General features: G+C 52.5%; 1 protein-coding gene and 1 pseudogene across 32 annotated transcripts in view; one reads left to right on the plus strand and one right to left on the minus strand.

The window, feature by feature from the left end:
• Positions 1-22,500, plus strand: part of LOC134757875 (uncharacterized) — a 364,684-nt gene that overhangs the window by 59,144 nt on the left and 283,040 nt on the right. For 30 of the 32 annotated variants that reach the window (XM_063702635.1, XM_063702659.1, XM_063702650.1 and 27 more), the window contains one exon: positions 1-230. This exon is cut by the window's left edge. Coding sequence is in view for 1 of the 32 variants with exons in the window: in XM_063702666.1 (XP_063558736.1) it covers positions 19,366-20,289 (924 nt within the window). In the remaining 31 variants the exon portion in view is untranslated. Of the gene's footprint in view, positions 231-17,348; positions 20,361-22,500 lie in introns of those variants that run through there. The other 2 variants (XM_063702647.1, XM_063702666.1) reach the window with 2 other exon arrangements.
• LOC134757866 (cell division cycle protein 27 homolog) lies at positions 7,680-14,086 on the minus strand (annotated as a pseudogene).

A 22,500-nucleotide genomic window follows, 5' to 3' on the forward strand; every position in this document is an offset into this window, starting at 1 on the left:
TGGCAGCCCCAGCATTGTAAAGGGTGCACGGGTATGGAAATGTCACGTAGGATGCCCTCCTTCCCTTCGGTCTGCCTTCAGCTGCCTCAGGCGTGAAGACAACTTCCCATCGGAACCTCTTTTCTTCCCTTTCTCCAGCACGCAGATGAGACGCATGAGAGGGAGAAACAGCTCAATAGATACTGCTGACCTTCATTTGTGGAATCCTCAGTCATCTACACACAAGACAGGTGACTAGGCAGGGACACAGATCAAACACTATTTCCGGGTCCTCGTGGTGGGGATTGGTCTCTCTCTCTCTCTCTCGCACGCACGCACGCACGCACACACACACACACACACACACAGTTTCCATATCTAGTTCGCAAAGCACACTCACTTCCCCTTTTCACGGTACGCAGGCTGAGTAAAACCCACCCCACCCTCCACCCGTTGGCTGACGAAACCCCTTCTCTACAATGTATGAAAAAGATGATCTGGGCCGGGCACGCTGGCTCACGCCTGTCATTCCGGCACTTTGGGAGGCCGAGGCGGGTGGATCGCTTGGGGCCCGGAGTTCGAGACCGGGCTGGCCGACGTGGCGAAACCCCGTCTCTCTGAAAAATAGAACGATGAGCCGGGCCTGGTGGCGTGGGCTTGGAATCACGACCGCTCGGGAGACTGGGGCGGGCGAGTTGTTCCAACCGGGGAGGCCGAGGTTGCGATGAGCTGAGGTCGTGCCGTGGCAATCCAGCCTGGATGACGGAGCGAGACCCTGTCTCGATAGAATCGTGATGTTTTTAGAAGGTGAGTTGTGCGTGGTGATGGCCGCCTGGAGTCGCAGCTACTCGGGAGGCTGAGATAAGGAGAAGATCACTTGAGGCCCCACAGGTCGAGGCTTCGGTCGTCCGTGACCCACTGTATCCTGGTCAGTCACCGGTCAAGGAGATAGGCCCCCTCCCCGTTTGCTTTTCTTTTCTTCCCTTCTCTTTTCTTCTCTTTTCTTTTTTTCCTTCTTTCCTTCTTTCTTTCTTCTCTTTCTTTCTTTCTTTCTTTCTTTCTTTCTTCCTTCCTTCCCCTCTTTCTTTCCTGCCTTACTGCCTTCCTGCGTTTCTTCTTTTCTTCTTTCCTCCCTTCCTCCCTTCCTTCTTTCCTCCCGCCTCAGCCTCCCAAAGTGCTGGGATGACTGGCGTGAGGCACCATGCCTGCTTGGCCTAAAGAGACCGTCTTGGAAAGTGAGACACAGAGAGTGCCTTCCAGTGATCTCATTGACTGATTTAGAGACGGCATCTCGCTCCGTCACCCCAGCAGTGGTGCCACCATAACTCACTCCCTGCAGCGTGGACGCTCCTGGACTCGAGCGATCCTTCCACCTCAGCCTCCAGAGTACAGAACCTGGGACCGCAGGCACGCGCCACTGTGCCCACACTATTTTTAATTATTTTTTCCCCCCCGAGACAGAGTCTCCCTCTCGTGGCCTAGACTGCGGTGCGGTGGCGCCATCTTGGCTCACCGCAACCTCTGCCTCCCGGTTTCAAGCGATTCTCCTGCATCGGCCTCCTGAGTAGCTGGGATGGCGGGCATGCGCCGCCACGTCTGGCTGATTTTGTATTTTTAGTGGAGACGGGGCTTCTCCATGTTGATCGGGCTGGTCTCAAACTCCCGACCTCAGGTGATCCGCCCTCCCCGGCCTCCGGAAGTGCTGGGATGACAGGCGTGGGCCACCGCGCCCGGCCTTCATTTTTAAATGTTTTCCCACAGACGGGGTCTCATCATTTCGTTGCAACCCTCCCGCCCGGCGTCTCAAAGTGCTGGCGTGACGTGCGTGAGCCACTGCGCCTGGACTCCGGGGAATGATTCACGATCGCTGTACTCATCTTTCTTTCTTTCTTTCTTTCTTTCTTTCTTTCTTTCTTTCTTATTTATTGATGAATTATTTTATGATTTATTTGTGTACTTATTTTCAGACGGAGTCTCGCTCTGGGCGGGGCGGGGCGAGGCGAGGCGAGGCACAGCGCATCGCTTTGGAAGCCGCGGCAACGCCTTTGAAAGCCCCATTCATATGCACAGAGCCTTATTCCCTTCCTGGAGTTGGAGCTCATGCCTTCCATAGCCTTGGGCTTCTCTCCATTCGGAAGCTTTGACAGGCGCAACCCCACCCAGAGGCTGGCTGCGGCTGAGGATTAGGGGGTGTGTTGGGGCTTGAAAAGTGGGTCCCCTAGTTTTGATACCTCAGCCGACACATCCGCCGACCACCATCGCTTTCTCGCCCTCTGAGATCCCCCGCCTCCACCGCCTTGCAGGCTCACCTCTTACTTTCATTTCTTTCTTCCTTTCTTGCGTTTGAGGAGGGGGTGCGGGAATGAGGGTGTGTGTGGGGAGGGGGTGCGGGGTGGGGACGGAGGAGAGCGTCCTAAGGGTCGATTTAGTGTCATGCCTCTTTCACCGCCACCACCGAAGCTGAAAGCAACGATCCGCTAACTACCGCGTGTTCTCATCTAGAAGTGGGAACTTACAGATGAGAGTCCTTGCATGGGCAGAACGAGGGGGACCAGGGACGCGGAAGCCTGCTTGGCGGAGGAGGGGTGCGAGGAGAGACACCTTCAGGAAAAAAAACAAAACACGAATACTGTCGGACACAGCACTGACTACCCGGGTGATGAAATCATCTGCACACTGAACACCCCCGTCACAAGTTTACCTATGTAACAATCTTGCTCATGTATGCTTGAACCACAAATAAAAGGGGGGGGAGAGAGAGACAGAGAGAGAGAGAGAGGTAAAACGAAACACCACCTCCTTGACCTGAGTCAGGGGGTTTCTGGCCTTTTGGGAGAACGTTCAACAACAATGCAGTATTTGGGCCTGTTCTTTTGTTTTTCTTCTTTTCTTTCTTTTTTTTGGACTGAGTCTCTCTCGCTCTGTCACCCAGGCTGCGGTGCAGTGGCGCTCTCTCGGCTCACTGAAACCTCTGCTTCCCGGGTTCCAGTGATTCTTCTCCGGGTAGCTGGGATTACAGGCGCGCACCATGACGGCCGGCTCGTATTTCTATTTTTAGTAGAGACGGGGTTTCTCCATGTTGGCCATGCTGGTCTCGAACTCCTGACCTCAAATGATCCGCCTTCCTGGGCCTCCCAAGGTGCTGGGACGACAGGCCTGTGCCGCCGGGATTTCAGCCTTTAAAAGCGCGGGCCCTGCCAACTTTCGCTGCGGCCCTTACGCTCAGAATGACGTGTCCTCTCTGCCCTAGGTTGACTCCTTGAGTCCCCTAGGCCATTGCACTGTAGCCTGGGCAGCAAGAGCCAAACTCCGTTCCCCCACCTCCCCACGCAAAAACTAACTAACTAACTAAACTAACTAACTAACTAAAATCTCTACACGTCACCTCTAAGTGTGTGTTCCCGTGAGTGATTTCTAAGAAATGGCACTGTACACTGAACGCAGTGGCTCACGTCTGTCATCCCGAGGTCAGGAGTTCGAGACCAGCCCGGCCAACGTGGTGAAACCCCGTCTCTACTGAAAATACGAAATTCAGTCAGGCGCCGTGGGGCAGGCACCTGTCATCCCAGCTACTCGGGAGGCTGGGGCGGAAGAATTGCTTGAACCTGGCAGGCAGAGGTTGCAGTGACCCAAGATCGCGCCACTGCACTACAGCCTGGGCGACAGAGTGAGACTCAGTCTCCAGATAAATACATACATACATACATACATACATACATACATACATACATACATACATCATACAAGAAAGACAAAAAGAAAAGAAAGAGAAAATGAAAGAAAAGGCACTGTATCGCTACTGGGCTAGGACCTTCTCTCTGTCTGTTTCTCTCTGTTCGTCTCTGTCTTTCTCTCTGTGTCTCTTTCTCTGTCTGTCTGTCTGTCTGTCTCTTTCTTTCTCTCTGTCTCTGTCTTTGTCTCTCTCTCTCCCTCTCTACCTGTCTCACTGTGTCTGTCTTCTGTCTTACTCTCTTTCTCTCCCCGTCTGTCTCTCTCTCTCTCTCCCTCCCTGTCTGTTTCTCTCTCTCTCTTTATGTCTGTTTCTGTCTCTCTCTGTCTCTTTCTCTGTCTGTCTGCCCCTCTCTTTCTTTTTCTGTGTCTCTCTGTCTGTCTGTCTCTCTCTCTCTCTCTCTCTCTCTCTGTGACTATCTTCTGTCTTACTCTCTTTCTCTGCCTGTCTGTCTGTCTCTCTCTGTCTCTCCCTCCCTTTCTGTTTCTCTCTCTCTCCCTCTCTCGCTCTCTCTGTCTTTCTCTCTTTCTGTCTGTTTCTCTGTCTCTCTCTGTCCGTCTCTGTCTTTTTCTATCTGTCTGTCTCTCTCTTTCTTTCTGTCTGTCTCTGTCTCTCTCTCTCTCTCTCTGCTTGTCTCTCTCACTGTGTCTGTCTTCTGTCTTACTCTCCTTCTCTGCCTGTCCATCTGTCTGTCTGTCTGTCTCTCTCTCTCTCTCCCTCCCTTTCTGTTTCTCTCTCTCTCGCTCTCTCTCTGCCTGTTTCTCTCTTTCTCTGTCGGTCTCTGTCTGTCTCTTTCTCTCTGTCTCTGTCTCTCTCTCTCTCTGCCTGTCTCACTGTGTCTGTCTTCTGCCTTATTCTCTTTCTCTCTCTGTCTGTCTCTCTCTCTCCCTTCCTGTCTGTTTCTCTCTCTCTCTCTTTCTGCCTCTTTCTCTCTGTCTGTCTCTGTCTTTCTCTGTCTGTCTGCCTCTCTCTTTCTTTTTCTGCGTCTCTCTGTCTCTCTCTCTCTGTTCCTATCTTCTGTCTTACTCTGTTTCTCTGCCTGCCTGTCTGTCTGTCTGTCTGTCTCTCTTTCTGTCTTTCTCCCTCCCTTTCTCTTTCTCTCTCTCTGTCTGTCTCTCTTTCTGTCTGTTTCTCTCTGTCTCTCTGTCCATCTCTCTTTCTCTGTCTCCCTCTTTCTCTCTGTCTCTGCCTCTCTCTCGCTCTCTCTCTGTCTCTCTCACTGTGTGTGACTGTCTTCTGTCTTACTCTCCTTCTCTGCCTGTCCGTCTGTCTGTCTGTCTCTCCCTCTCTCTCCCTCCCTTTCTGTTTCTCTCTCTCTCTCTTTCTGTCTGTTTCTCTCTTTCTCTCTCTGTCTGTCTCTCTCTTTCTTTTTCTCTGTCTCTCTCTGCGTCTGTCTCTCTGTCTGTGCCTATCTTCTGTCTTACTCTCTTTCTCTGCCTGTCTGTCTGTCTCTCTCTCTCTGTCTGTCTCCCTCCCTCCCTCCCTCCCTGTCTGTCTGTTTCTCTCTCTGTCTCTCTCTCTCTGTCCATCTCTGTCTGTCTCTTTCTCTTTCTCTCTCTTTCTTTCTCTCTGTCTCTGTCTCTCTCTCTCTCTCTCTCTGCCTGTCTCTCTCACTGTGTCTGTCTTCTGTCTTACTCTCTTTCTCTGCCTGCCTGTCTTTCTGTCTGTCTGGCTCTCTCCCTCCATGTGTCTCTCTCTCTCTCACTCACTCTCTCTCCGTCTCTCTCTCTTTCTGTCTGTTTCTCTCTGTCTCTGTCTGTCTGTCTGTCTGTCTCTCTCTCTGTTTGTCTTTCTCCCTCCCTGTCTGTCTCTCTCTCTCTCTCTCTGTCTCTGTCTCTCTCTCTTTCTCTTTCTGTCTGTTTCTCTCTATCTCTCGCCGTCCATCTCTGTCTTTCTATGTCTCTCTCTTTCTCTGTCAGTCCGTCAGACACCCCCGTGCCGGGTAGGGCCCTGCCCCTTCCACGAAAGTGAGAAGCGCGTGCTTCGGTGCTTAGAGAGGCCGAGAGGAATCTAGACAGACGGGCCTTGCTGGGCTTCCCCACTCGGTGTATGATTTCGGGAGGTCGAGGCCGGGTCCCCGCTTGGATGCGAGGGGCATTTTCAGACTTTTCTCTCGGTCACGTCTGGCGTCCGGACTTCTCCTATTTCCCTGATAAGCTCCTCGACTTAAACATAAACGGTTAAGGCCGGACCCAACACGGCGAAACCCCGTCTCTACTAAAACTACAAAGCCGAGTCGGGAGCGGCGGGGCAGGCCCCTGTAATGCCAGCTCCTCGGGAGGCTGAGGCGGGAAAATCGCTTGAACCTGGGAGGCGGAGGCTGCAGGGAGCCGAGATCGCGCCACTGCACTATGGCCCAGGCTGTAGAGTGAGTGAGACTCTGTCTCTAAATAAATAAGCAAATTCATGAATTCATTAATTCTTTTCCCTGCTGACGGACATTCGCAGGCATCGGTTGTCTTCGGGCATCACCTAGCGGCCACTGTTATTGAAAGTCGAGGTGACACGGAGGGAGGTCTCGCCGACTTCACCGAGCCTGGGGCAACGGGTTTCTCTCTCTCCCTTCTGGAGGCCCCTCCCTCTCTCCCTCGTTGCCTAGGGAACCTCCGCCCTGGCGGGGGCCCTATTGTTCTTTGATCGGCGCTTTAGTTTTCTTTGTGTTTTGGCGCCTAGACTCTTCTACTTGGGCTTTGGGAAGGGTCAGTTTAATTTTCAAGTTGCCCCCCGGCTCCCCCCACTACCCACCTCCCTTCACCTTAATTTAGTGAGTCGGTTAGGTGGGTTTCCCCCAAAACCCCCACCCCCCCGCCTCCCAACACCCCGCTTGGAAGCCTTCCAGAGCCACCCCGGTGTGCCTCCGTCTTCTCTGCCCTTCCCCCACCCCTTGCCGGCGATCTCATTCTTGCCAGGCTGACATTTGCATCGGTGGGCGTCAGGCCTCACTCAGGGGCCACCGTTTTGGAAGATGGGGGGCGGCACGGTCCCACTTCCCCAGAGGCAGCTTGGGCCGATGGCATAGCCCTTGACCCGCGTGGGCAAGCGGGCGGGTCTGCAGTTGTGGGGCTTTTCCCCCCGCTTTCCGCCTCAGGCCTCCCTCCCTAGGAAAGCTTCACCCTGGCTGGGTCTCCGTCACCTTTTATCATGATGTTTTAGTTTCTCCGCCCTCCGGCCAGCATAGTTTCACAATGCGAAGGGCGTCACAGCTCTAGTGTGGGCCCTCTTAGTACTTGCCCAAAATAGAAACGCTTTCTGAAAACTAATAACTTTGCTCACTTAAGATTTCCAGGGACGGTGCCTTGGCCCGTGTTTCTTGGCTTGTTTTGTTTTGTTTTGTTTTGTTTTGTTTTGTTTTGTTCGTGTTTTTCCTTTCTGGTATGTATTTCTTTTCAAGTGAAGTAGAAATCCCCAGTTTTCAGGAGGACGTCTATTTTCCCCAAGACATGTTAGCTGCTGTTTTTTCCTGTTGTTAACTAGCGCTTTTGTGAATCCCTCAACGTGCAGTGAGAGCCGGTTGATGTTTACTATACTTCATCATGACATCTTATTTTCTAGAAATCCGTAGGCGAATGCTGCTGCTGCTCTTGTTGCTGTTGTTGTTGTCGTTGCTGTTGTCGTTGTCGTTGTTGTTGTTGTTGTTGTTGTTTTCAAAGTATACCCCGGCCACCGTTTATGGGATCAAAAGCACTATAAAATATGTGTGATTATTTCTTGAGCACGCCCTTCCTCCCCCTCTCTCTGTCTGTCTGTCTGTCTCTGTCTCTCTCTTTCTCTGTCTGTCTTCTCTCTCTGTGTGTGTGTCTCTCTCTCTCTGCCTGTCTGTTTCTCTCTCTCTGTCTCTCTCTGCCTGTCTGTTTCTCTCGCTCTGTCTCTCTCTCTCTGCCTGTCTCTCTCACTGTGTCTGTCTTCTGTCTTACTCCCTTTCTCTGCCTGCCTGTCTCTCTCACTCTCTGTCTCTGCGTCTATCTCTCTCTTTCTGTCTGTTTCTCTCTGTCCGTCTCTGTCTCTCTCTGTCTGTCTCTTTGTATTTCTTTCTCTCTGTCTCTGTCTCTCTCACTGTCTGTCTTCTGTCTTAGTCTCTCTCTCTCCCTGTCTGTCTGTTTGTCTCTCTCTCTCTCCCTGTTTCTCTCTCTCTCTCTCTCTCTCTGTCTTTGTCTTTCTTTCTCTCTGTCTCTGTCTCTCTCACTGTGTCTGTCTTCTGTCTTAGTCTCTCTCTCCCTGTCTGTCTGTTTGTCTCTCTCTCTCTCTCCCTGTCTGTTTCTCTCTCTCTCTGGCTTTGTCTTTCTTTCTCTCTGTCTCTGTCTCTGTCTCTGTCTCTCTCTCTCTCTCTCTCTCTCTCTCTCTCTCTCTCTCTCTGTCTGTCTTGTGTCTTACTGTCTTTCTCTGCCTGTCTGTCTGTCTGTCTCTGTCTGTCTCTCTCTCTCTCTCCCCCTGTCGGCTGTTTCTCTGTCCCTGTCTGTGTCTCTCTTTCTGTCTGTTTCTCTCTGTCTGTCTTTCTCTCTCTGTCTCTTTCTCTCTGTCTGTCTCTTTCTCTCTGTCTCTCTCTGTCTCTCTCTCTGTGGGTGTGGGTGTGTGTGTGCATGTGTCTGCCTTCTGTCTTACTCTCTTTCTCTGCCTGTCTGTCTGCCTGTCTGTTTGTCTCTCTCTCTCTCTGCCTGTCTCTCTCCCTTCCTGTCTCTGTTTCTCTCTCTTTCTGTTTCTCTCTGTCTCTGTCCATCTCTGTCTTTCTCCGTCTGTCTCTTTATCTGTCTCTCTCTCTTTCTGTCTTTCTCTCTTTGTGTATCGTTGTCTCTCTCTGTCTGTCTCTCTCTGTCTCTGTCTCTGTCTCTCTCTCTCTCTCTGTCTCGGTCTCTGGCTCTCGCTCTCTCCCGCCCTCTCTTTTTTTTTGCAAAATAAGCTCAAGTACATCTAATCTGATCCATTACCAAGGCCTGAATTCTTCACTTCTGACATCCCAGATTTGATCTCCCTACAGAATGCTGTACAGAACGGGCGAGTTGATTTCTGGACTTGGATACCTCATAGATACTACATATGAATAAAGATCCAACCCTAAAATCTGGGGTGGCTTCTCCCTCAACTGTCTCGAAAAATCGTACCTCTGTTCCCCTAGGATGCCGGAAGGGTTTTCTCAATGTGCATCTGCCCATGTCCTAAGTGATCTGTGACCGAGCCCTGTCCGTTCTGTCTCAAATATGTATGTGCAAACACTTCTCTCCATTTCCACAACTACCCACGGCCCCTTGTGGAACCACTGGCTCTTTGAAAAAAATCCCAGAAGTGGTTTTGGCTTTCTGGCTAGGAGGCCTAAGCCTGCTGAGAACTTTCCTGCCCAGGATCCTGTGTGAACAAAAGTGCCTCTGCTGGGAGCTGGGATCCTTGGGACCATGCTTGCTAGCGCTGGATGAGTCTCTGGAAGGATGCACGGGACTCCGCAAAGCTGACCTGTCCCACCGAGGTCAAATGGATACCTCTGCATTGGCCCGAGGCCTCCAAAGTACATCACCGTCACCAACCGTCACCGTCAGCATCCTTGTGAGCCTGCCCAAGGCCCCGCCTCCGGGGAGACTCTCGGGAGCCCGGCCTTCGTCGGCTAAAGAAGTCCAAAGGGATGGTGACTTCCACCCACAAGGTCCCCACTGAACGGCGAAGATGTGGAGCGTAGGTCAGAGAGGGGACCAGGAGGGGAGACGTCCTGACAGGCGATGAGTTCCCTAGGCTCTGGCCACCCCACCCACGTCCCACGTCCCACGTCCCGGGCACCCGCGGGACACCGCCGCTTTATCCCCTCCTCTGTCCGCAGCCGGCCCCACCCCACCACGCAACCCACGCACACACGCTGGAGGTTCCAAAAGCACACGGTGTGAATAGAGCCTGACGGAGCGAGAGCCCATTTCACGAGGTGGGAGGGGTGGGGGTGGGGTGGGGTGGGGTTTGTGGGGTCTGTGGAGAGCCCGATTCTCCCTCTTGGGTGGCTACAGGCTAGAAATGAATATCGCTTCTTGGGCGGAGGGGCTTCTTTAGGCCATCACCGCTTGCGGGACTGCCTCTCAAACCCTCCCTTGAGGCCACAAAATAGATTCCACCCCACCCGTCGACGTTTCCCCCCGGGTGCTGGATGTATCCTGTCAAGAGACCTGAGCCTGACACCGTCGAATTAAACACCTTTACCGGCTTTGTGTGTTTGTTTGTTTCTGAGATGGAGTCTTGCTCTGTCCCCCCAGCCTGGAGTGCAGTGGCGTGATCTCAGCTCACTGGAACCTCTGCCTCCTGGGTTCAAGTGATTCTCCTGTCTCAGCGCCACCATGGCCGCCTCATTTTTTTTTTTTTTTTTTTTTTTTTTTTTTTTTTTTTTTAGTAGACACGGGGTTTCACCCTCTTTCATTGGTTTTCACTGGAGATTCCAGATTCGAGCCACACCTCATTCTGTGCCACAGAGAGACTTCTTTTTTTTTTTTTTTCTTTTTTTAAGCGCAACGCAACATGTCTGCCTTATTTGAGTGGCTTCATATATCATTATAATTGTGTTGTAGATGAAGAAAAGGTATTAAACACTGTGCTAATGATAGTGAAAGTGAAGACAAAAGAAAGGCTATCTATTTTGTAGTTAGAGTAAAGTTGCTCAGTATTTAGAGCTGCCTAAATACGTCAGCATTTAAACTCTTCCTAGTAAAGGCTGGCCAATCTGAATAATCCTCCTTTAAACACGATTTTTGATAGGGTTAAGATTTTTTTAAGAATGCGACTCCTGCAAAATAGCTGAACAGACAATACACATTTAAAAAAATAACAACACAAGGATCAACCAGACTTGGGAAAAAATCGAAAACGACACACGTCTTATGAAGAACTGAGTTCTTAAAATATGACGGAGAACATAGCTATCGGAAGAGAAGGCAGTATTGGCAAGTTGATTGTGACGTTGGTCAGCAGTAGCTGGCGCTGTCTTTTTGGCCATCTTTCGGGCAATGTAACTACTACAGCAAAATGAGATATGATCCATTAAACAACATATTCACAAATCAAAAAATGTTTCAGTAATATAATGCTTCAGATTTAGAAGCAAATCAAATGATAGAACTCCGCTGCTGTAGTAAGTCAGATCACCGTATCTGACAAAATAACTACCACAGGGTTATGACTTCAGAATTATACTTTCTCTTGATATTTATTTATGTATGTATTTATTTTTTTAATTTATTTCTCTTGAGACGGCGTCTCGCTCTGTCGCCCAGGCTGGGGTGCAATGGTGTGATCTCGGCTCACTGCAACCGCCACCTCTCTGGGTTCAAGCGATTCTCCTGCCTCAGCCTCCCGAGTAGCTGGGACTACAGGTGCCCGCCACCACGCCCAGCTAATCTTTATACTTTTAATAGAGACGGGGTTTCACCGTGTTGGCCCGGATGGTCTCGATCTCTTGACCTCGTGACCCGCCCGCCTCGGCCTCCCAAAGTGCTGGGATGACAGGCGTGAGCCACTGCGCCCGGCCTTCTCTTGACGTTTAAAACTATGAAGTCAGTCCAGAAAAATGCAATAAATGTCAACGGTGAGTATGGTGTTGAGGCAGAAGTAGGACCACGCATGTTCATATCGTATTCCGTTGATCACAATATGACCTAGGGAGTAATTTCCTATGTGCCTACTTATACACGAGTACAAAAGGGTAAAACGGAGAGACTGCTAAATTAAAGGGTACGTGAAGTTCTTAATAGTCACTCCGTAAACTGGAACGCTGTCAAAAAGCGGCAGCTAGTGAATTGTTTCCATCTATTTTTCTATTATCCAATAAGTGAACTATGCTATTCCTTTCCAATCTCCCAAGCACTTCTTGTCCCCATCACCACTTCGGTGCTCGAAGAAAAGGTAACAAATCAAGTAACACAACTAAAGAAACACACACACAAACCAAAGACAGCTACGGTGTCTGCAAAAAAGCTTGCTAGAAGACTGAAACTGTTGAGTATAAGGATCTGGTATTCTACGATCATGAGTTCATTTCAGAGTTTGTTAAAGACATACGTTTCATAAGGAAACATCTTAGTTAGAAGTTATTCAGCAGTATGTACCATCCCTAAGTATTTTTAACCAAATTCGTGACAATAAAGAGCTATCTAACCAGAAAAATTAGCGAGTACCGGCACCATCCATAAGGCTTTGTCTTTACACTTCATTACCACTTACCATGCCTTACAATGTCTAGGATTGACTCTGATAGCATTTTTAAAACCAGCTAATGCTTTGTCCAATTCTTCAGTGAAGACAAGCTCACGCCCTAATGCACTATAGGCATAAGCATCATTTGGATCCACTTCGAGAGTTCTCTGGAAGAATTGAATCGCAATATCGTGTTCCCGTTGCAGACCGAAACAGTTCCCTGCAGCACACCAGGCCTCTGGCTGGCGAATTTTTATCCATGTCTGTGAAGTCTTTGGACAGAATTGAAAGAGCAACACCTTCCGGAGGATGCCAAAGTGTGGTAGAGTAGATCTCCACGCCTTCGACTCTGTAATTCTCAATCCTTCTAACCTCTGAGAATGTTCTTTCAGCTTGCATGGACTCTGAGAGTTTAAAATAGGCCCTTCCAATTTCGCACAGTACCCAACCGGTATTGCAGTGGTGAGAAGCTAGATGGCTCAAGATATTGAGAGCTTCTTTGCCGTGGTAAGAACACAAAGCTAAATAACCTTTCTCCCTTTCACGAAGAAGGCTCATCGAGCCTTCCGCTGCTGCTTTTTGTAGATTAAAAGCCTGAATCTGAGGCGCGATTGCGACTATTTTCCCTTCTGAAATGACGGAAGAGTCCAATTTTGTCACTTCCAGGCTATCACTTATGTTCGGTGGAGTTATTCCTCCTTTCTTAGTTTTACTTTTTGTTGTTCTGTTTGGGATTTTAGGTGGAAACTTCATTTTTAATTTTCTCCTATTCTCCTCGGTTGTGGAGCTGTCACTAGTCAAGAGTCGTGAATTTCTTCGAGGCGGTGCGTTCGGGGGAGATGCCATAGTGGGGCTCAATACCTGAGGTGTTGCCCTTGTCGGCGGACCAGAACTTTGTGTTTTTGCAAGAATTGGAGTTACCTTTGGGCTCTTTCCCCTCTGCGAGAAGACAGACTGTGTTCCGGTTTGGCCGATTCTGGCAACGGACTTTTTTGAAGGGGCTCCGGTGGATGGCACGTCAATGACAGAAGGTGTCTAATACCAGTGCAGTTTTGTCAATAGGATCCGTCTCCGGGACTTGGGGTTTCTGATGGCAGAATGTCAACACTTGGGGTTAATGGACTAACAGCTGCTGGTCCTCCTAATAAAACTGCGACCAGTTTTTGGTTTATGTCGAACCTGTTTAGATCATATGGAAGTTCCTGTTCCCAGTGGGACAGTATCAGGTGAAAGGACAGCTGAATCGATAGAGGACACTGGGGAGTCTGTATTCAAGGAGTACTTTGAATTGGAAGATTCTAAATTCAATCCGTTTAATTCAACGGTGTCCTGGGCTGTTTCCGTAAGAACGGTCTCAGGCTGTCTGTGACGTGAACTAGGACGAGGCCCAAGTGTTGTGGCGCAACACTTGGACAGGCAGTTGCTAAAGCTCTCTAGAGATGTGAATCAAAATGTTTGGTCAGGATCCGGCTTTTCCCCCCTATTTCACACCATGATTCAAAGGGACACCAGAGGAAAGGATTTCAACGAAGGCTCTTTTGGTCACATTCTGATCCTTTGGCAAGCCGATCTGTCTTGCAATATACATGTCCCAACAATGGAAGGGGAAAGCGAGCTGAATCACCAAACTCAGGAACAATAATATCATCATGGCTTTTCTGCTTATGAAACACTCCACCCGATAAGATTTGTTCCCCTTCTGCAAGCTTGCTGAGATCAACACAACATTTCGCAAGCAGGTATTTGCAGTGCGGTGTAGTACAACTGTGTCCTTTCAAGAGTCTATATGTTTTATAGGCCTTTCCTGAGCGGTAAGAACAGGTCGCCAGTAAAAACAAGGCTTCTTCTGAGTGTACTTCTGCATAAAGGCGTTCTGCGAGGAAAACCGCATCTCGGTAGGCATAGTGGTTTAGTGCTTGCCATATAGCAGCCTGGACGGGTCCCTGCAGCACCGCCATCCTCGAGGCTCAGGCCCACTTTCTGCAGTGCCTCAGGCACCACCCCCCCCCCCCCCCCCCGCCCCGTAGCGGCTCCGGCCCGGCCAGCCCCGGCTCATTTAAAGTCACCAGCGACCGTTACCGACCGTTACCGGGGGATGGTGGGGGAGTCCGAGCCAGAATGACTTCTTTATCCTGCTGACTCGGGAAAGCCCGGCCCCTTGTGATCCATTGCAAACCGAGAGTCACCTCGTGTTTAGAACACGGATCCACTCCCAAGTTCAGTGGGGGGGGGGGGGGGATGTGAGGGATGTGGCATGGAGGACGAAGGACTCTCTTCCTTCTGATTCGGTCTGCACAGTGGGGCCTAGGGCTGGAGCTCTCTCCGTGCGGACCGCTGACTCCCTCTACCTTGGGTTCCATCGGCCCCACCCTGGAACGCGGGTCTTGGCAGATTCTGGCCCTTCCTGGCCCTTCAGTCGCTGTCAGAAACCCCATCTCGTGCTCGGATGCCCCGAGTGACTGTGGCTCGCACCTCTCCGGAAACATTGGAAATCTCTCCTCTACGCGCGGCCACCTGAAACCACAGGAGCTCGGGACACACGTGCTTTCGGGAGAGAATGCTGAGAGTCTCTTGCCGACTCTCTCTTGACTTGAGTTCTTCGTGGGTGCGTGGTTAAGACGTAGTGAGACCAGATGTATTAACTCAGGCCGGGTGCTGGTGGCTCACGCCTGTAACCCCAACACTTTGGGAGGCCGAGGCCGTAGGGTCCCTCGAGGAATCGCCTAACCCTGGGGAGGTTGAGGCTGCAGTGAGTGAGCCATAATTGTGTCACTGCGCTCCAGTCTGGGCGAAAGACAGAATGAGGCCCTGCCACAGGCAGGCAGGCAGGCAGGCAGGCAGGCAGGCAGGCAGGCAGGCAGGCAGGCAGGCAGAAAGACAACAGCTGTATTATGTTCTTCTCAGGGTAGGAAGCAAAAATAACAGAATACAGCACTTAATTTTTTTTTTTCCCTTCGGACGGAGTTTCACTCTTGGTGCCCACGCTGGAGTGCAGTGGCACCATCTCGGCTCACCGCAACCTCCACCTCCCGCGTTCAAACGATTCTCCTGCCTCAGCCTCCTGAGTAGCTGGGATTACAGGCACGGGCCACCACACCCGGCTGATTTTGTATTGTTAGTAGAGACGGCATTTCTCCATGTCGGTCAGGCTGGTCTCGAACTGGCGACCCCAGTGGATCTGCCCGCCTCGGCCTCCCAAAGTGCTGGGATGACAGGCGTGAGCCATCGTGACCGGCCGGCTACATTTATTTTTTTTCTTAATTATTTTACCTTTTTTTAGTTTTCAATTTTAATCTATTTATTTATTTACATTTATTTCTTTCCTTATTTACTTATTTATTTATTTTCGAGACAGACTCTCGCTCTGTTGCCCAGGCTGGAGTGCAGCGGCGCGATCTCGGCTCACTGCAAGCTCTGCCTCCCGGGTTCATGCCATTCTCCTGCCTCAGCCTCCCGAGTAGCTGGGACTACAGGCGCCCGCCACCGTGCCTGGCTAACTTTTTGTATTTTGAGTAGAGACGGGGTTTCACTGTGGTAGCCAGGATGGTCCCGATCTCCCGATCCCGTGATCCGTCCACCTCGGCCTCCCAAAGTGCTGGGATGACAGGCGTGAGCCACCGCCCCCGGCCTATTTATCTATTTATTAACTTGGAGTCCAGGTTATGAAACCAGTTAGTTTGTGTAATTTTTTTTTTTTTTGAGACGAGGCTTCACCGTGTTGCCAAGGCTTGGACCGAGGGATCCACCGGCCCTCGGCCTCCCAAAAGTGCGGGGATGACAGGCGCGAGCCTACCGCGCCCGGACCCCCCCTTCCCCCCCTCCCCCGCTTGTCTTCCCGACAGACAGTTTCACGGCAGAGCGTTTGGCTGGCGTGTTTAAATTCATTCTAAATAGAAATTTGGGATGTCAGCTTCTGGCCTCATGGACTCTGAGCTGAGGAGTCCCCTGGTCTGTCTATCACAGGACCGTACACGTAAGGAGGAGAAAAATCGTAACGTTCAAAGTCAGTAATTTTGTGATACAGAAATACACGGATTCACCCAAAACACAGAAACCAGTCTTTTAGAAATGGCCTTAGTCCTGGTGTCCGTGACAGTGATTCTTTTCGGTTCGGACCTTGACTGAGAGAATTCCCAGTCGGTCTCTCGTCTCTGGACGGAAGTTCCAGATGATCCGATGGGTGGGGGACTTAGGCTGCCTCCCCCCAGGAGCCCTGGTCGATTAGTTGTGGGGATCGCCTTGGAGGGCGCGGTGACCCACTGTGCTGTGGGAACCTCCATCCTTCCCCCCACCCCCTCCCCAGGGGATCCCAATTCATTCCAGGCTGACACTCTCACTGGCAGACGTCGGGCATCACCTAGCGGTCACTGTTACTCTGAAGACGGAGGCCTCACAGAGGAAGGGAGCACCAGGCCGCCTGCGCACAGCCTGGGGCAACTGTGTCTTCTCTACCGCCCCCGCCCCCACCTCCAAGTTCCTCCCTCCCTTGTTGCCTAGGAAATCGCCACTTTGACGACTGGGTCTGATTGACCTTTGATCAGGCAAGAACGAACAAACAAATAAATAAATAAAATAACACCAAAGTAACTAACTAAATAAGATAAGTCAATACAATCCATTACAATACAATACAATACGATACAACACGATACGATAGGATACAGTAAATACAATACAATACAATACAATACAATACAATACAATACAATACAATACAATACAATACAATACAATACAATACAATACAATACAACACAACACAATAGGCCAGGCGCGGTGGCTCATGCCTGTCATCCCATCACTTTGGGATGCCGAGGTGGACGCATCACCTGAAGTCGGGAGTTGGAGACAAGCCCGACCAACATGGAGAAATCCCGTCTCAATTGAAAATACAAAATTAGCCGGGCGTGGTGGCACATGCCTCTAATCCCAGCTGCTAGGAAGGCTGAGGCAGGAGAATCGCTTGAACCTGGGAAGCGGAGGTGGCGGTGAGCCGAGATTGCGCCATCGCACTCCAGTCTGAGCAACAAGAGCGAAACTCCGTCTCAAAGAAATAAACTAAGATAAATAAATAAATACATAAATACATAAATTAAAATAAATAAATAAATAAATAAAATAAAATAAATAAATGGGCCCTGCGCGGTGGCTCAAGCCTGTCATCCCCTCACTTTGGGAGGCCAAGGCCGGTGGATCAAGAGGCGGTCAGACCAACAGGGCCAGTATGGTGAAACCCCGTCTCTACTCACAACACACCAAATTAGCCGGGTGCCGTGCTGTGCTGTACTGTCTGTAATCCCAGCTACTCGGGAGGCCGAGCTGAGGCAGGAGAATCGCTTGAACCTGGGAGGCGGAGGGTGCAGTGAGCCGAGATCGCGCCACTGCACCCCAGCCTGGGCGACAGAGCGAGACTCCGTCTCAAAAAAATGAAAATGAAAATAAAAATGAAATGCAACAAAATAATTAAAAAGTGAGTTTCCGGGAAAAAAGAAAAAAGGAAAAAAAAAAAAAAAGAAGAAAACAACCCCACCGTGACGTACACGTACGCCTCTCGCCTTTCCAGGCATCAGACACGTTAGGAATCATGCGTGATTTCTTTTTTTAACTTAATTTTATTTTATCATGATGATTTATGTTTCGAGACGGAGTCTCGGAGGCCCGCCCTCCCTCCGTCCCATTCCCTGGTTGCCCAGACCACCTCAGGAGACAGACCCTGGCTGGGCCAGATTGTTCTTCTCCTTGGTCAATGGTTTCCTTGTCTTTCTTCGTGTCTTTAACCCGCGTGGACGCTTCCGCTCGGGTTTTACAGATGGCAGCTCCACTTTAGGCCTTGTTGTTGTTGGGGACTTTCCTGATTCTCCCCAGATGTAGTGAAAGCAGGTAGATTTGCCTTGCCTGGACTTGCCTGGCCTTGCCTTTTCTTTCTTTCTTTATTACTTTCTCTTTTTTTTCTTCTTCTTCCTTTTTTTTTTTTTTTTTTTGAGACAGAGTTTCACTCCTGTTGCCCAGGCTAGAGGGCAATGGCGCGATCTCGGCCCACCGCACCCTCTGCCTCCCAGGTTCAAGCGATTCTCCTGGCTCAGCCTCCTGATTAGCTGGGATTATAGGCATGGGCCACCGTGCCTGGCTGATGTTTGTACTTTTAGTAGAGACGGTGTTTTTCCATGTTGGTCAGGCTGGTCTCCAACTCCGAACCTCAGGTGATCCGCCTGCCTTGGCCTCCCAAAGTGCTGGGATGACAGGCGTGAGCCGCCGCGCCCAGCCTCTCTCTCTCTCGCTTGCTTGCTTGCTTGCTTGCTTGCTTGCTTGCTTGCTTGCTTGCTTGCTTGCTTTCGTGTTTTCTTGCTTTCTTGTTTTCTTGCTTTCTTGCTTGCTTGCTTGCTTTCGTGCTTTCTTGCTTTCCTGTTTTCTTTCTTTCTTTCTTTCTTTCTTTCTTTCTTTCTTTTGTTTCTTTCTTGCTTGCTTTCTTGCTTGCTTGCTTGCTTGCTTGCTTTCGTGCTTTCCTGTTTTCTTTCTTTCTTTCTTTCTTTTGTTTCTTTCTTGCTTGCTTTCTTGCTTCCTTGTTTTCTTGCTTGCTTGCTTTTGTGCTTTCTTCTTTTCTTGCTTTCTTTCTTTCTTTGGTTTCTTTCTTACTTGCTTGCTTGCTTGCTTTCGTGCTTTCTTGTTTTCTTGCTTTCTTTCTTTCTTTTGTTTCTTGCTTGCTTGCTTTCGTGCTTTCTTGCTTGCTTTCTGTCTTTTGTTTCTTTCTTGCTTGCTTTCTTGCTTCCTTGTTTTCTTGCTTTCTTGCTTGCTTGCTTTCGTGCTTTCTTTCTTGCTTTCTTTTCTTTCTTGCTTGCTTTCTTTTCTTTTTCTTTCTTTCTTTCTTGCTTTCTTTTCATTCATTCATTCTTTCTTTCTTCTTTCTTTCTTTCTTTCTTTCTTTCTTTCTTTCTTTCTCTGTTTCTTTCTGTTTCGTCCTTTTGAGACAGAGTTTCACTCTTGTTTCCACGGCTAGAGTGCCATGGCGCGATCTTGGCTCACCGCACCTTCCGCCTCCCGGGTTCGAGCGCTTCTCCCGCCTCAGCCTCCTGATTAGCGGGGATTACAGGGAGGCACCCCCACGCCTGGCTTGGCTGATGTTTGTATTTTTAGTAGGCACGCCGTGTCTCTCCATGTGGGTCAGGCTGGTCTCCAACTCCCGACCTCATGTGATGCGCCCACCTCGGCCTCTCAAAGTGCTGGGATGACAGGCGTGGGTCACCGTGCCCAGCCTGTTGACTCGTTTCGTTTTTTTGTTTCTTTCGTTTCCATGTGTTCGCTTATATTTATCGACGTAAACGTTTGTATACATTTATATGTAAACGAAAATGTGTATCTTTACGTTGAATACGCTTGTGTATAGTAAATACGCATCGATTATGTAGAAACATACCTCTATGTGATAGATGCAGGTGTTTATTTCGCATAAATGAATACACGTCGCTCTAGAAAGAAGCGATCGCCGACAAATACGTGTATGCTTACGTATGAAAAGTGTTGTATTTATGTTTCTAAATGAACGAGTGTACGTATTTGTCTCTGTTTTCTTTCTTCCTCTCTTTTATGTTTTTCTTCCTTCCTTTCTACCTTTCTCTCCTTCTTTAGGCGTTTCTTCCTCTCTTCCTTTCCTTCTTTCTCTCTTTCTGTTCTTTTTTCTTTCGTGCTTTATTTCTCTTTCGTTCCCTGTCTTTCCTTCTTTTTTCTTTCCTCTCTGTTTCTTTTTCCCTTTTTTCCTTCGTTTCTTTCCTCATTCTTTCTCTCTTTTTCATGTGTCTTTCCTTTCCGTCTGTCTTTTAAAAATGGACTGTTTCAAAAGTTTTCTTTGCGTATCTACGTTTTTTAAACGGTCTCTCTTTTCTCCATTTTCTTCCTCCCTCCCTGCTCCCTTCCCTCCCTCCTTCCCTTTCGCCGTCTGTCTCTTTGCCCCATTCCCCCCGTCCCTCCCTCTTTCTCTCCCTCTGTCTGTCTCTGTGTGGATTCTGGAAGAGCCTACGCATTCTGCCTCTCCGTGTGTCTGCAGCGACCGGCGACCGAGTCCTTGTGTGTTCTTTCTCCCTCCCTCCCTCCCTCCCTCCCTCCCTCCCTCCCTCCCTGCTTCCGAGATGCATCTCCAAACACCCACACGCCGTGGGTTGTCTTCTGACTCTGTCGCGGTCGAGGCAGAGACCCGTTTTGGGTACCGTTTGTGTGGGGTTGGGGTAGAGGGGCTGCGTTTTTGGCCTCGGGAAGAGCTTCTCGACTCACGGTTTCGCTTTTGCGGTCCCCGGGCCGCCCTGCCATCCGGATCTGTCTCGCTGACGTTCGCGGCGGTCGTCGGGCTCCATCTGGCGGCCGCTTTTAGATCGTGCTCTCGGCTTCCGGAGCTGCGGTGGCAGCTGCCGAGGGAGGGGACCGTCCCCGCTGTGAGCTAGGCAGAGCTCCGGAAAGCCCGCGGTCGTCAGCCCGGCTGGCCCGGTGGCGCCAGAGCTGTGGCGCGTCGCTTGTGAGTCAGAGCTCTGGCGTGCAGGTTTATGTGGGGGAGAGGCTGTCGCTGCGCTTCTGGGCCCGAGCCGGGCGTGGGGCTGCCCGGGCTGGTCGACCAGCGTGCCGCAGCTCCCGAGGCCCGAGCCGCGACCCGCGGGGACCCGCCGCGCGTGGCGAGGGAGGCTGGGGACGCCCTTCCCGGCCCGGTCGCGGGTCCGTCCGCGCTCATCCTGGCCGTCTGAGGCGGTGGCCGAATTCGTTTCCGACGAGTCCCCGTGGGGAGCCGGGGACCGTCCTGCCCCCGTCCCCCGGGTGCCGGGGAGCGGTCCCCGGGCCGGGCCGCCGTCCCTCTGCCGCGATCCTTTCTGGCGAGTCCCCGTGCGGAGTCGGAGAGCGCTCCCTGAGTGCGCGTGCGGCCCGAGAGGTCGCGCCTGGCCGGCCTTCGGTCCCTCGTGTGTCCCGGTCGTAGGAGGGGCCGGCCGAAAATGCTTCCGGGTCCCGCTCTGGAGACACGGGCCGGCCCCCTGCGTGTGGCACGGGCGGCCGGGAGGGCGTCCCTGGCCCGGCGCTGCTCCCGCGTGTGTCCTGGGGTTGACCAGAGGGCCCCGGGCGCTCCGTGTGTGGCCGCGATGGTGGCGTTTTTGGGGACAGGTGTCCGTGTCGCGCGTTTCGTGGGCCGGCGGTGTGGTCGGTGACTCGACCTCCCGGCCCCGGGGGAGGTATATCCCTCACTCCGAGTCGGCATTTTGGGCCACCGGGTTATTGCTGACACGCTGTCCTCTGGCGACCTGTCGCTGGAGAGGTTGGGCCTCTGGATGCGTGCGGGGCTCTGGCCTACCGGTGACCCGGCTAGCCGGCCGTGCTCCTGCTTGAGCCGCCTGCTGGGGCCCGCGGGCCTGTGGTTCTCTCGCGCGTCCGAGCGTCCCGACTCCCGGTGCCGGCCCGGGTCCGGGTCTCTGACCCACCCGGGGGGCGGCGGGGAAGGCGGCGGGGGCCACCCTGCCCCCGTGCGCTCTCCGCTGCGGGCGCCCGGGGCGGCTGCGACAACCCCACCCCGCTGGCTCCGTGCCGTGCGTGTCAGGCGTTCTCGTCTCCGCTGGGTTGTCCGCCGCCCCTTCCCCGGGGTGGGGAGTTGGCCGGGGCCGATCGGCTGGTCTGGCTGGCCGGCCGGCCGGGTGGCCGACCTCCGCTCCCGGGGGGCTCTTCGCGATCGATGTGGTGACGTCATGCTCTCCCGGGCCGGGTCCGAGCCGCGCCGGGCGAGGGGCGGACGTTCGTGGCGAACGGGTCCGTTCTTCTCGCTCCGCCCCGCGGGGGCCCCTCGTCTCTCCTCTCCCCGCCTGCGGGTGGTGCGTGTGGGAAGGCGTGGGGTGCGGAACCCGGCCTGACCTCGGCGTCCCGCCCGCCGCCTTCTGCGTCGCGGGACGGGTCGGCGGGGTCCTCTGACGCGGCAGACACCCCTCGCTGTCGCCTCCCGTGGTTGTCGACTTGCGGGCGGGCCCCCTCCGCGGCGGTGGGGGTGCCGTCCCGCCGGCCCGTCGTGCTGCCCTCTCCGGGGGTTTGCTCGAGCGTCGGCTCCGCCTGGGCCCTTGCGGTGCTCCTGGAGCGCTCCGGGTTGTCCCTCAGGTGCCCGAGGCCGAGCGGTGGTGTGTCGTTCCCGCCCCCAGTGCCCCCCTCCTCCGGTCGCCACCGCGGTGTCCGCGCGTGGGTCCTGAGGGAGCTCGTAGGTGTGGGGTTCGAGGCGGTTGAGTGAGACGAGACGCGCCCCTCCCACGCGGGGAAGGGCGCCCGCCTGGTCCGGCGAGTGCACGTCCCGTGCTCCCCTTTGGCGGGTGCGCGCGGGCCGTGTGAGCGATCGCGGTGGGTTCGGGCCGGTGACGCGTGCGCCGGCTGGCCGCCGAGGGGCTGCCGTTCCGCCTCCGACCGGTCGTGTGTGGGTTGACTTCGGAGGTGCTTTGCCTCGGAAGGAAGGAGGTGGGGGGACGGGGGGGGCCTCGTGGGGTTGCGCGCACGCGCGCACCGGCCGAGCCCCCGCCCTGACCGCGAACGCTCAAGGTGGCCGCACGCAGGTGTTTCCTCGTACCGCAGGCCCTCTCCCTTCCCCAGGCGTCCCTCGGCGCCTCTGCGGGCCCGAGGAGGGGTGGCTGGCGGTTGGGGAG

Source organism: Gorilla gorilla, chromosome 22 (genome assembly GCF_029281585.2).
Source record: "Gorilla gorilla gorilla isolate KB3781 chromosome 22, NHGRI_mGorGor1-v2.1_pri, whole genome shotgun sequence".
Classification (NCBI taxonomy): Eukaryota; Metazoa; Chordata; class Mammalia; order Primates; family Hominidae; genus Gorilla; species Gorilla gorilla.